The sequence below is a fragment of the Capsaspora owczarzaki genome (assembly GCF_000151315.2).
Source record: "Capsaspora owczarzaki ATCC 30864 unplaced genomic scaffold supercont2.2, whole genome shotgun sequence".
NCBI lineage: Eukaryota > Filasterea > Ministeriida > Capsasporidae > Capsaspora > Capsaspora owczarzaki.
Window position 1 is genome coordinate 74,685 of NW_011887293.1, and position 13,455 is coordinate 88,139.

Consider the following 13,455-nt stretch of genomic DNA (forward strand, 5'->3'; position numbering starts at 1 on the left):
TGTGTGTTCACCACAGTAACAATCTCTACTTTTCATCCTTGAGAGCGAACTGGTGGTGGCTGCGACGACGGCGGATGAAGGTGAGAATCGAGTTGGTCGTTCGCACCTGGCGAGCCACATCGACCAGCTTGGGCGACGGCGATCGGGAGTGGTTTGTAGCAGCAGCGAGCTTGGCCCAGTTCGCAGCGGGCTTCGGGGCGTGGACGGTGGCAGCAGGGGCGGTCGGGGTAGTGGTCGCGGCGGCGACGGGAGCTGCGGGCTTGGCACCGGGCACGGGAACATAGTGGAGCAAGAGCGCCACGGGCATGCTCAAAGCACCGACGCCAATGCAAACCAGCCACTCGCGCAGCGAAAGAGAGGTGGTGCCGACGAACGAGCCACCAAACTCGACAAACAAGAACTGCATCACCACAGTGAAAACGATGACCGACATGAAGAGGCGGTTGCTGAACAAGCCGGCGAAAATGTTGAGTTCTGTTCGTGCACAGGCGCGTCGAGTGTGAGCAGCGAGCAAACAAGGCATTGTCATTCTCTCGTCATTTTGTTTTTGTTTGTTTTGTTTGATTTTGTGTGTGTGTGTGTGTGTGTGTGTGTTTTTTTTTTTTTTTGTTTTTTTGTTTTTTCGCCTCCTCATACCTCCGTAAATCTTGCGAGCGTTAATCTCGTTGAAAACTTGGCAGAAGACGAAAATGTTAAAGAAGAAGGTCAGGTGCTTGACCGAGTGCAGCTCGACGCCAAAGATCTTGTCGCCAAAGTACAGAATGCTCAGGTTGACCACCATCTGGAACAAGGCCTGGCCAAGAATGTTGCGCCACATGAGCGGAGTAATCAGAGACTCGTTCTTGGCGTACCTGGAGTATGAAGGAGAAGGAACAAGGCGAAAAAAAAAACAAAACAATGTAAGGAATATTCACCAACCAAAGACCAAAACAACAACCACGACGCCTCACGGTTTGCGCTTGAGCATGTCGGGGGTGGGAGAGTCGGTGGCGAGGGCGAGGGCTGCCATCGTGTCCATGATCAGGTTGACCCAGAGGAGCTGAACGGGCTTGAGGGGCGATTCACCGTGCTCGCTGGTGATGGAGCCAATGAAGGCAAGCGCAACCGCGGCAACGTTGACAGTCATTTGGAATTGCAAAAAGCGGCGAATCGAGTCGTAGACGTTGCGGCCCCAGCTCACAGCCTTGACAATCGAGGCAAAGTTGTCGTCCATCAGCACAATGTCGGACGCCTCCTTGGCGACCTCGGTACCAGCAATACCCATCGAGAAACCGACGTTTGCGAGCTTCAGAGCCGGGCCATCGTTCGTGCCATCGCCAGTGACGGCGACGACTTGTCCCTGTTATTGTCCAAAAAGTAAAGAGTGGGAAGTCAGATACCACCAACAAAACAACAAACAACAAACAACCACATAAACACCCAAAGACAACATGCCATACAGCCTTCTTCAAGGTGTCCACGAGAACTTGCTTGTCCATGGGCGAGGAGCGGGCAAGAACTTGCAGAGAGGTGGCGACGCGAGTCAGTTCAGAGCCAGTGAGCTTGCGGAACTCGGGGCCCTCCATGCAGAGACCGCCCTCGGTGAGGATGCCGCACTTCTTGGCAATGCTGCGAGCGGTGATAATGTTGTCGCCGGTGACCATGCGAACAGTGATACCCGCCTGCTGGCAGTCCTTCACAGCCTTCGGCACAGCCTCGCGCACGGGGTCCTCAATACCAACAATACCAATCAGAACAAGCTTGACCTGGGGTCCTTCATCGTCGCCATCGACGGGCACAAACGAGTCCAAATCCGCATACGCGAGGCCAATGGTGCGCAGTGCTTCCTGCGCCAGCTCGTCAATCTTTGCCGAAACGCCGTGCGCGGCAGTCAGCGGAACAGCCGTGCCGGACGCGTTCAGAATGCGGTCGCAGCGGCCAACGATAATTTCAGACGCGCCCTTCACGTAGATGCGGTGCTTTTTCGAGTCGACAGCCACGACAGTCGACATGGATTTGAGGCGAGACGAGAAGGGGTAGACGCGGGCGACGTTGGAGCTCTTGCGCACGCCGACAAAATCGCTGCCAAGCTTGGACGAGAACTGGAGCAGAGCGCATTCGGTTTTGGAGCCAATGAACGCCTTGGTGCCGTCCTCGCGGGTCGTTTCATAGGCGTTGCTGTTCACAGCAATGCCCTGGAAGAGCAGGTCGCGCACAGGAGCGGCCATCTGAGAGCCGACAGCCGGGGTGACAGACTCGAATGCGTTTCCGGCAATCGCGCCCTTGACGACCGTCATGCGGTTTTCCGTGAGCGTGCCCGTCTTGTCCGAGCAAATGTTGGTGGCGCCGCCCATCGTCTCGCAGGCATCAATGTGGCGCACCAAGTTGTTGTCCTCCAGCATCTTCATGGTCGAGTAAGCAAGGGCCATCGTGACAGCGAGCGGCAGACCCTCGGGAACGGCAACAACGAGCATGGTGATGGCAGTGATGGTGTACTTGACGATCGCACTGAAAAAGTGCTCGTCAAACAACTCCTCGCCGTTGAGGTGAGAAATGAACAGGTGCTTTCCGATGAGCGACGAGAACGTGACCGCAGCCATCACAATGCCAAAGTACGCAATGCTTTCGGCAAGAGCCTCCAGCTTGATTTGCAGCGGGGTGCCCTCGTTCTCGACACGAAGCGCCATCAGCAGCTTTCCGTTGAACGAGTGGACGCCCGTGGCCGTCACGAGCATGGCGCCCGAGCCTTCCAAAACCATTGTGCCAGACAGGAAGAAGGGGTCTTCCTTGTGGCCCGTGCCCTTCTTGACGGCGTCCGATTCACCTGGTGGTTCGAAGAGTGCGGATTGCGAGAGAGCAACAGAGCAAGAGAGCAAGAGAGCGGATGGAAGGCAAGAGTGAGAACCAAAAGTTGACAACAAACAAACAAACAACAACAACAACAACAAAAAAAAAAAAACCATTGACAAGTCGCTCCTTCCAAAAATCCACACTCACCAGTCGCACCAGACTCGTCGCACTTGATGCTTGCGCCGCTGATAAACACACCGTCGGCAGACAGAATGTCACCAGTGGAGATTTCAACGCGATCGCCCACCAAGACCTCGGCGACAGGGATTTGCATCTGGACGCCGTGGCGCACAACGTTGACGTCCTTGGCATCCTTCTTGTCGTTGAGCTTGCGGAACTGCAGCTCCTTTTGGAAGTCGTTGACAGCCGAGACCGTCACGACGACGAGGACGGCGATGAGAATGGCGGTGCCTTCAATCCAGCCGCTCTCCGGGTTTTCGCGAATGCCCAGAACGAGCGAGACGAACGCGGCGGCCGAGAGCAGGATGAGCGTCTTGTCTTGGAGGGCCTCCCAGATGAGCTCGAACAGGGACTGCGACGGCGGCTTCGGGATGATGTTGTCTCCATACGTGCAGAAACCAAATACGGAATACAGACAAAAAAGCAGCAACGAAGATCATGGCCAAGAGGCGATCGTCAAGGAGGACAACTCGGAGCGAAAAAAAAAATGACGAGACAGAAGCATTGCAGACATGGTCATTGCACATAGCAGTAATAATAACAGCGCGTCATAGATCGATCCGTACTTAACTCAATGGAAAATAAAAAAATAAAAAAATAAAAAAATAAAAAAATAAAAAAATAAAAAAATAAAAATAAAAAATAAAAAATAAAAAATAAAAAATAAAAAATAAAAAATAACAAAAAGGGTGTCATTTTTTGAACTCGTCAGTATGATGACACGTTGCTCTGGCACAGTGTGTGCATCGACAAGCAAGTAGCGTCGTGCTCATTGATCAGAATGCCGCCCCCGCTGCAACGAAACGCAGCTGCGCAATTTGGCAAAACGAAATCCATAACGAACAAAAAAAAAAAAAAAAAAAAAAGCAAGAGTTGAAATGCAAAACCAGTAACTTTTTGGTCCGTCGCACCACAGTCGCTTGTCTGCAAGTGCGAATGACGCTCCATCCACAATCGAACGAAAACAGCGCATCACTCGTAGTGAATTGGACAAGCCGCGTGCGCAGGCTCAGCCAAGAGCAGTGACGACAAACAACAGAACACAGAAGACCCAAAAAAGCGAATCGAGTTTGAGTTGGTGGTTCGACTGTGACGCACTCACTCACCAGAGGACGAGGGGGTAGGGGAAAGGACCAAACTGCATCAAAAGCAACAACGCAACAACAAATGCAACAAAAGAAACAAAGAGAGCAACAAAAAGGGGCCAGCCGATATTGAGCTTTGCGGAGCGCGAGCGCGGTGGGAGCAAGATCCGCCTGGGACAGACCGTCCGTCAGCGACGAGCCGAGCGCCTTGGCAAGACCAGCAGCGCCGCCGAGCTTGGCGAGCAGCTCGGGGTTCTTCGGATCGATCAGCTTGTGCATGTCGTCCACTGTCAGCGTCCACGACGACGATGAAGACGATGACGATGCCATGGTTGTGTTTGAATAAAAAAGAAAAAAAAAAGCAAAAAAAAAAAGAAAGAAAGGAAAAAAAAAAAAAAAAAAAAAAAGGAATGACGAATGTGTGGATTTAGACATTTGATCGAATGAATGAGTAGATGCGCATTGCTCATTAGATCAAAGTGGTCGGCAGAGAATTATAACATGGGTGTTTTTGTTAAAGGGTGGTCGGTTCGAAGCGAAACTGAACTTCTGAGTGGAATCGCTCTCACTCACTCACTCACTCTCTGGGGTTTCTGAGACAACTTTGTACGACTTTCGCATTGAATTGCTCTATTCATGCTTGATCGACTCTCTGAATTGTGATCGGACTTTGCCTTCAGTCTACCCAGCTGAGAAATTTGCGCGGGAAATCTCAACACTTTTGGCTTCATGCATCGCTACGTGGCTGAGGCTGCCACGCACATCCTCCTGCAGGGGCGCTCGGGATGCAGTCTGCAGTCTGTCTGCGAGCACCTTGACGAGCGATTCGCACTCGCGACGACGGTGATGACCACTCAAGCGGCGGCGACAGCGGCGACGGCGACAGCGACTGAGGGAGTCCAGACCAGGACCCCGCTCGACTCGCCGACGACCGTCCCGCCGCCGTCGATGCATCCTGCCGTCGAGATTGATGGCAGCAGCAACGCAAGCGGGGTCGGGGTGACCGCGGGACTGGAGACGCAATCCGAGGCGCAATCCGAGGCGCAATCCGAGGCTCCATCCTCTGAAGCAGAGGAGGGCATGTTTGGCGGACTGGCCCAGCGCGAGATGCGCGCCTTCCTGCTGAGCTCGCTGCTTGGCACAGGACGGTTTGAAGTGCACTCCAAGCATGCGTCGACGGTCGAGCGGCGAAGTGCCCGAGTCTCGCAAGCCAACGCTGCATCCGCACACGAATCATCGTCTACAACCACCGACACCGTTCCCGCAACCGACAAAGCACGAGACTCACCCATGTCACGCAGAGAGCGAGGCAAGGCTTCTTCTGCGAAACCGAAAGCGGAAACAGCCACCAAGCTTGCCAAGCGATTTCTGAAAGACGCGACACGACTCGAATTCAACGACACAACCGCTCTCCTGTCCGAGCTTGCTGCTCTTGATGCGGGCTATCTAAGCTGCGAGTGGAGTCGCAATCTGCTCCTTTGTGGACACGAACAGGCACGCATGGCGCAGCTGCTCGGCTTTGACGACCCTTCCCGTCGCATCAATTTGATTCAACTCGAACTGCTCGAGGAGATTGGGCGTGGGCGCGAGATTGGCATTCTCCAAACGGAGCTGGGCGCTCAAGCCGGCATTGCAGCCAAGGACATTTCCTACCACGTCAAGCGTCTGCACGAGGCGGGCTTGGTTGTCAAGCGCGACATGAGCGCGACCGCGCACGAAACGCGCACCGCGAGCCGCCTCTTCCTGCCGCGGTATGCTCGCACGACCGACTTGCAGCGGTCTGACACAAGCAAAGCCGCACCCATTGTCGTGGAGCAACAGCTGCTTCAACAGCTCCATCAGCACCAACCCGTCCTTCTGAGCACCGAACGTGAACCTCCAGCCGAGTCCGCTTCCATTCCAGTTCCAATGCAGACAGACTCCTCGGAAGTCGAAATTATTCCGAATCGCAGCAACCCGAACGATCTTTCGGTGCTCCTCCAGCAGCAGCAGCAGCAGCAGCAAGAGCAGCCGCCACTCGGCGCCGGTGTGGCCTCCTCGCCCTGGCTTCGAGCCAACGGCAAACTCGCGCCGCACATTGGTGCAGTGTACTGGCTTCTCATGCAGCAGCCCAACCGAACGGCCCCGACGTGGTACATTCGCCGCCTTTTGGACATTGACCCGCGCTTCTCCAACAACAAGCGCTGGAAAATGCTCCGCACTCGCTTGCGCGAAGCCGGGTACACTCAGGACGTGGACTTGGCCAAGCATGAAGAGGCCACCAAGTACATCGGCATTCGTCTTGTCAAGGAACCGCCGCGCGAGTTGCTGTGGCCAACGGAAGGCGACAACCCCACGCTGGACGCGCTCCCTTCGGACGGACAGCACGATCTAGCTGAGGTGCTTCTGGCGCGGCATTTACGGAGCACCGGTGGCATTGCATTGTCGAGAGTTAGTGCTGGCGCTGGTGGCCAATCCGCCTCCAACCCGGATTTTGAACGTTTAGTCGACCAGCATCTGGAACAAGCCCTCGCGCTTGGCGACGACGATGGAGCTGTCAGTGGCGACGATGCTGCCGGCATGCCTCACGCTCGTCGCACCACTGGAGGCAAGAGACTCGGCGAAGACAGCGAAGAGGACGACATTGCCAGTAGTGATGATGAGGGGGAGGGTGATTCGGAGAAAAAGGCGAGAACGACGGGTGGCAAGTCCCAGCCAGCCGCCTCTGCCTCTGCCTCTGCCCCTGCCTCTGCCTCTGCCTCTGCCTCTGCCACTGGTCCTCCCCGGAATGCCTCAAGCTCTGGTGCCCGCTCTCGCTCTATCGGCCTTGTCGAAACCTCCATTGAATGGCAAGTGTACGAGATGATTGAAAGCCGCGGGCCAGAAGGCATGTTTGCCAAGGATATTCGACGCGCCATTCTTCTCGATCACAAGATGCTCGAAAAGCTGCTCCAGCACCTGTGTGCCAAGTCCTGCCTCCAGCGTGAATACCTGCACGCTGGCAAGCTCTTCCAGTACCGCTACTTTGCAACCAACTCGACACGCCCTGCTGCATTTTCAGCCGACGCTGCTGGCCCGCGAGCCGCATCTGCAAGGTCTGCTGCTGCGCCAGTCCTGGAAATGTCCATCAACGCACGCTCGGCTGCCGCTGCAAACACCCCAAGCGCAATCGGCGTCACGGGCCGGTACCATCGTCGCAGCCAAACCAGCCAGGCAGTCGTCCGCGTGCAATTGCTGCGTGATTATCTCGCCAAATTCAAAGTTCTCGAGGCCAGACGTGCACTGTCCGCGCTTTTAAACGAGTACGCCTCCATTTTCGGCGTGGACTGTGCCTTTGAGAGCGGAAATATTGATTCCAAAACGATCAGCCGCCTGCTGCAGCGCGTCGCGGCCCCAGACGAAGACGGCGCGGTTCGCTTCAAGGTCATCGTATGGACAAGGTCTCGGAAGGTCAACCATACCGCGAGATTGCCGCTGCTCGTGGACGCGAGTGCCGCCGACGACGACGAGCGCGTCGAGGCGTACCGCAAATCCATCGATGCTGGCCAGATGCCCTACTTTATCGATCGAGAAATAGGCGAGAGGCTGCGTCGAACGCGGGCTTCGCAGAACCTGGACGAAGTGTTCCAAGGGCAATCCGTCCTGAGCAGGTACATTTCTGCCGGGCCCAGCGGGAACCCTGCAGCCCGTGAGCATCGACCGCTCCTGTACTTGCCGATGCTCCCAACCTTTGTCCATGAAGAGACAACCAGTAAATATGCAGTCGTGGTGAACACGGATCGCGTGGCGCGCGCCGCCCAGTTGTTGCCGTTGTTGGAAGCCGCGCGTCGTTTGCATCTGCTTCTTTGGGAGGCATGTCCCAAAGGCGTGCGCGTGCGAGCTGGGTTGCTGCCGTCCCAACAGCATGGGGATGCGGATGCCAAGTCCAGAACGCTGCCCGTCCTGTCGGCGGTCGTCTTCTCCGAGGACGAACTTAGCTCTACTCACAACAACAACAGCAACAACGACAACAACAACAGTGAGCACCGGCCTCTTCCATCCGCAGACACGTGGGTGTCGTCGCTCCAAACGGTGCTTACTCTCGGCCAGTTCATTGAACTGGCAGCAGCTCCGCCAATGTCCCTTGCTGCGGACAAACTCGTCGCCGATCACAGGGACGTGGTCATCAGCAAGCTGCCCCGCACCCTTCGACGGGATTTGATCACTGACTACCTTGGCTGGACACACATTGCGCGACTGCTCTCCATTCTGGAGCGTCTGGCGCTCGTCCGTACACGCACTCCCAGCGAGCTCGATATGGAGAAATTCTGCCGAGACGCGCAGACTCGTGACGTTCACGGCACACCCGTGTTTGATTACGATGCCTATGTTCTCGCCAAGAGCAACGTCTCGCTTCCTCCGACAGTCTCCTTGGAAACGATGCATTGTGAAGCGTGGCTTGAACCTCAACTTTTGCTGCGCAATGTCGCGGGCAAGGCGCCGAGTGCGACCGACACAACCTTGACCATTCCGCTCGAGTCTCGAACGCAGGTGTTGCAATTCTGGGCTGAGCTCTTGTTCATGTGCATGCACTCGATTCAACGCATCCGGAAAGACCCGTCCATCGCCAGCAACCAAACCGCCCTGGGCCACCTGATTCCCATGCCGGATGTGCACGAGTGGCACTTGCCACCATTTGACCTCCCCGAGAACATTGCGCCACTGTCTCTGCGAGTGTGGGCGCGAGACCAGCCTGTGGATTTGCTGGACGAGCGCAGCTGGGGCCCCTTCCCTCCCATTCCGCTCAACCGCGCCTTCAAGATGACGCTCATGGGGTGCAAAACGCTGGACGACGCCCTTCGCCAGACAAAGCGGTTTTCTCTGCCAGAGTTCCTGGTGGCCTACACCTACGTGTTGGACACTCATGTCAGTGCAAACGCGCGCAAGACGGATTCTGCGTCGCGGCACGTTCGCGCAGCGCCCGCTCTCAGGCGACCCAATCTCGTGCAGGTCGCTCAAGTTATTGAGGAGGTTCGAGGCTGGACGGACGTGGAATCGATTTCTGGTCGGTTTTGTTGATGATGATGATGTTGTTGTTGTTGTGGTCTCCAACCGACAACGCTCATTGATTGAATGTTGGTTGCCTTTTTGAGAGCAGATGAACCGTTGTCTGCTGGTGTCCAGCACGCGCTGTCGGCCATTCGAGTACGTTCACTTTGAGCAGATTGCTCCTCCTTTTTCTTGCTTTTACTTACTCACGGCTGTTGTCTCACAGAGCGTTCTTTTCAACGAGCAACCGGGCACTGAAGTTGACTCTGAGAATTCATGCCTCAAGAACATTCCGGGTGCCATTATGCGAGCGGCGCTTCGGTACGGACAAGAGGCAGGGTTCCTGACGCGGCCGAACAAGGGTGTTCGCGCGGCGCAGCAAGGTCCGGTCCTGGTTTTCAAGCCCCATCGTTATGGTTTGAGCAGAAAGTGAGTATCTCCTCCGACCGTGAGTGAGTGACGGCTGTGTTGTTTGATGGCTCAAAACCGACCCTTTCAAACCAACCCTCGTTGCTGCCAGATGCGACTTTTTGTGGACAAACAGCCTTCCAGTCACAGCTGCGCAGGAAATTACCGACTTTGATGATCTGCTTGCGCACGACGATGCAGTCCTCCAACCTGCGCATTGCACTGGAGGAGCCGTGGCCCGCTTTATGACTTTGGTTGGCAACGGCCAGGTGAAGGCTGAGGTGGACCTTGGCTCCAAGAAGGTGACAAAGTCGCGGCTCGAGGTTTCCTACATCCGCGCAAGCTCGAAGGTCGAGGAAGCTTTGCAGGATGCGTCCCAAGGCAATAACAGCACTGCCCCTGCCGTATCTACTCCAGCTTCGCCTCGCCGAAAGCGCTCGCGCTCGAATGACAGTGCGGCAGCGGGCGACGAGAATCCGCCGACCTCTGGCGATGCAAAGCGTGTGGACACATCCACAGACCAATGGATTGGTGTGCCAAACCGCCCGTGGTTTTACCCGCCGCACAAGGGACCCGCAGGCACGAGCTGCAGTACGACCAATCCGTTGATTCTAGGCGAGATCAAGAACGTGGTTTTAGACGCCCTGGTGCAATTAGATGGCGTTCTGGATGTAAGCGGGCTTGCTGCCTTGTTTCCGGTTTTGGTTTGTTGCATTGTGTGTACTGCGGTCACTGATTGCGCTCCTTGCATCACCTTGACAGCGTGTGCTTGCGCGACGTCTCTCGCATATTCTGGAAGAGGACGCGTTCAACGACATCATCATGTCCCTCACAAAGGAAGGACTTGTAGAAGAGCGTCTCACCTTCGCATCAACGTCTGCGTTGAATGGATTTGAGCAGCCGTGGGATGTCATTCACGAAAAGCAAGGACTGTCCGAGCAAGAAGGTGCGCTTTTGTTTTGGTTTTTTGGTCTTTGGTTGGTTGATTTTCGTTCCATTTGCCTTTTTGAGCTGACCAATCCTCCATCACAACTCAGCATCGAGTCGACGGCGGCTGAGATATCTGTACGCGACTGCGACTTCGTTTACAGCGCCAGTTCGACTTTTCAGAGTGCGGGAGCACGGGCAGGCGATTGGAATTGAATTTGTCAATAGTCAGTAATTGGTACTGTTGTTAGCTGCTGGGTTGGAGTTTTGCTTCGAGGTTGTGTAGCGTTCTCGTTTGTAAAATAATCATAAACATAAAACTACTCTCTTTTGTTCGTTTGTTAAAAAGGGGTTCAGAGCTTCCTAACGGTCCTCGAATTCAAACTAGGCAATTTTCATGACCTTCTTCATGGCCTCGTAGACGACAAAATTCACAGCCATGGCGGGCATAACCTGGCAAAGCAGCAGCAACGTGAGAACATTGCGAATTTATGAGCTGCAGTTTGCGTGACGCGCTGTGTCTACCTTTAAATAACACGGGGCAAGGCCAGAATAGAGTGACTTCCAGCCTTCGCGGCGAGCGATCTGCAGCGTAAACTGGATTAGATTCTGGTAGCCCTCCATTGACAGGTGACAACGCCGTCGCATCACATCGAGGGGATAGGTGACAGTGAGAGCGCCTGCGCCTGCCAGTGCACCACACGTGAGGCTAACGTGCACTGGCAATGACGGCTTGGACAGCGAGTCTGAAGCTTGGTAGAATGTCAACATGCGCTTTTTCAGCGCATCGTACAGAGTGAAATTGATGCCTACGTATGGCGCGATGCCCTGTGGTGCAGAATGGCAAGGAGCACATCAAAGTGAACAACGCTCTCCACCTTTTCTGAAGCCAGCCCAAACCCGCTGTTGAAGAAAAATCAACGACTTACGGCGACTGTTGGAAACCAGCCACGATAGAGCGCAGACACGCCACCTTTCTGAAAGACAGAGCGCATTCCATCCCAAATCCCTCTAAAAGACAGAGACAGCAGTCAGGAGAAAAGTCAACACCGCAGTCAGGGAACAAACACCAACACCGGCTCCTTTCTTACTTGTATTCTTGCTGGTGCACTGAAAGACGAGTGCGGATCAAGTCCAAAGGGTAGGTGCACATGGTTGCTGTGACTCCAGCGAGGGCTCCTGCCAGCGCACTCACCAGGTCAGATTCGCCAAAAAAAGAAAGAAAAAGAAACACTTCACTGCTCCACGACAAAAGAGATCTCACCTGCTGTCAAACGATACATGACGGAAATATCGGACTGCCCGGGAGCTAGAAACCACTGCTCGACCCGCCCGATGAGTCAGAAGAATTGGAGACATGAGATGTCAGATGGCAGATTCACCCAAAGACGCGCGCGCACACTCACCTTTGTGTACGCCTCATAGGATGAAAACTGGATGGCTGAATAGGGTGCAATGCGAACAACATTGGCGCCATTCCCTCGCCAGAATGCCTTGACGCCGCCGTCGCGATACACTTGAGTAAAGACGTCGGCAAGACCAGTGTAGCGCTGAGGATGGACCTGGTAGAGAATTTTAGCCAGCTCCAGCGGGGACGTCACGGTTCGTGAAACGGCGCCGGCAATGCCGCCCGCCGCCAGATACTTCCAAGCGGTGCTGGATTGTGTTTTTGCAACTTCAGCTGTTGTTTTTGAATCCATCGGCAAAAGGGCAATCAGCAACAGAACAAACACTAATAAAAAAAGAAAACTCTGCAAGATTGCGTCGACAGCAAGGCCAAACCTGGTTTAGTAACGTGGCGAGTGTCGGCCTCGAGCAGCCAAACATCGGCGACAAGAGACTCGAGGTCCAGTTGCTGCCAATCGGCGTCGGAAATGGAGTCCAGGTAGGCCAGGAAGTCGCCAAGGTCGATCTGCAAGCTCTGATTTTCTTGCTTGCTCACAACACGCATCATGGAGGCGAGTTGTTCCTGTGGGAGGGAGATTGCAAGCAGAGGGGCAGTTTTCAGTCAAACAAAATAACTCATTCCTCCACACAAAGGACTTACCTCCGACGCCTTCAAGCCGAGATCCTGAAGAGTGGACCGCAGCTCGCTCAGCTCGACGGTGCTGCGCCAACATCAAAACAAGCAAGACGAGGGATACATTCGGAGCATTCGTGAGCGAGCCCAAAACCAGATTCTCTCTCGCGCGCTCTCTCTCTCTCAGGCCATCAACAACCGGCTCGATGCAGCACATTTCGCTGGCCATACCCGTCTTTGTTCAAATCAAGCTGGTCAAACATGGCTCTTGCTTTATCCGACCTCGGGGAAGGTACGCCAGCGCCTGTTGCGGAAGATTGGCTCGACTGGGCGCTGCTGCTTGGCGCGTCTGCCCGCCGCTCGTCGCGTGCTGGACTGGCATTGCTCGCCGGTGCACTGGTCGAGTGTTCCCCGAGTGGGATCTGCCTTTGCATCGCCGTCTCGGCGGTCGCTGGCTTGCTGTCCGCACGTCCACCTCGTCGCGATTGGTCGTCCAGGCTGTCGCGCTCGCTCGCGTTCCGGTCCACGCTGCCTGGCCTGACGCCGGATTGCACTCCTGCCACAGCCATGGGTGTCGGCGCATCGCGTCGTGGGGCGCTCGGCCACTCGAGTGCTCGCTCTGCCTTGGATGATGACGCTCTGTCAGATTGCTCGTCACTCTGCTCGGCTTGAGCGCCACTCGGCTCGCTCGCAGCGTCCCGCAATTCATCATTCGACGATGATGGCAATGTTCCAGACATGCCTGCGTCGGACGTGGTGCGTTGGCGGGGAATGCGACCTCGCTGCTGGTCGGATTGCGACTGCAATGGCTCTGCAGTCATTCCGGGCTCGTTCTCTCTCAAACCTTTTTTGCGAACGACTGGACAATCAGACAAAACCCCAAAAGCGAAATCTGAGCAGCCACGTCTTCAATGCAATAGCAAAGACGACAGAGAATGGACCAAAAATAGTGTCAGGCAATGAAACATTCGTGTCCAAGGAATTGTTGCATTGGCTACA

General features: G+C 55.1%; 3 protein-coding genes across 3 annotated transcripts; 1 reads left to right on the top strand and 2 right to left on the bottom strand.

The window, feature by feature from the left end:
• Window positions 1-25: 25 nt before the first annotated feature.
• On the bottom strand, window positions 26-4,424 carry CAOG_01208 (calcium-translocating P-type ATPase; the record flags this gene model as incomplete). The annotated part of the gene is made up of 6 exons (XM_004349655.1): window positions 26-474; window positions 637-851; window positions 951-1,339; window positions 1,440-2,803; window positions 2,977-3,390; window positions 4,277-4,424. 6 exons carry the CDS (start codon window positions 4,422-4,424, stop codon window positions 26-28), a joined length of 2,979 nt encoding a protein of 992 aa, XP_004349705.1.
• Window positions 4,425-4,782: 358 nt separating this feature from the next.
• CAOG_01209 (hypothetical protein) lies at window positions 4,783-10,760 on the top strand. The gene is made up of 6 exons (XM_004349656.2): window positions 4,783-9,117; window positions 9,211-9,257; window positions 9,328-9,530; window positions 9,622-10,180; window positions 10,272-10,455; window positions 10,547-10,760. Exons 1-6 carry the CDS (start codon window positions 4,824-4,826, stop codon window positions 10,669-10,671), a joined length of 5,412 nt encoding a protein of 1,803 aa, XP_004349706.2. The 5' UTR covers window positions 4,783-4,823; the 3' UTR covers window positions 10,672-10,760.
• Window positions 10,710-13,308, bottom strand: CAOG_01210 (grave disease carrier protein). Its single transcript, XM_004349657.2, has 9 exons — window positions 12,688-13,308; window positions 12,484-12,544; window positions 12,219-12,405; window positions 11,843-12,117; window positions 11,701-11,755; window positions 11,528-11,615; window positions 11,366-11,447; window positions 10,962-11,264; window positions 10,710-10,889 (listed from the first exon to the last, which is right to left on the bottom strand). The coding sequence occupies exons 1-9, from the start codon at window positions 13,275-13,277 to the stop codon at window positions 10,821-10,823; spliced, it is 1,710 nt and encodes a 569-aa protein (XP_004349707.2). The 5' UTR covers window positions 13,278-13,308; the 3' UTR covers window positions 10,710-10,820.
• Between the last annotated feature and the right edge of the window lie 147 nt (window positions 13,309-13,455).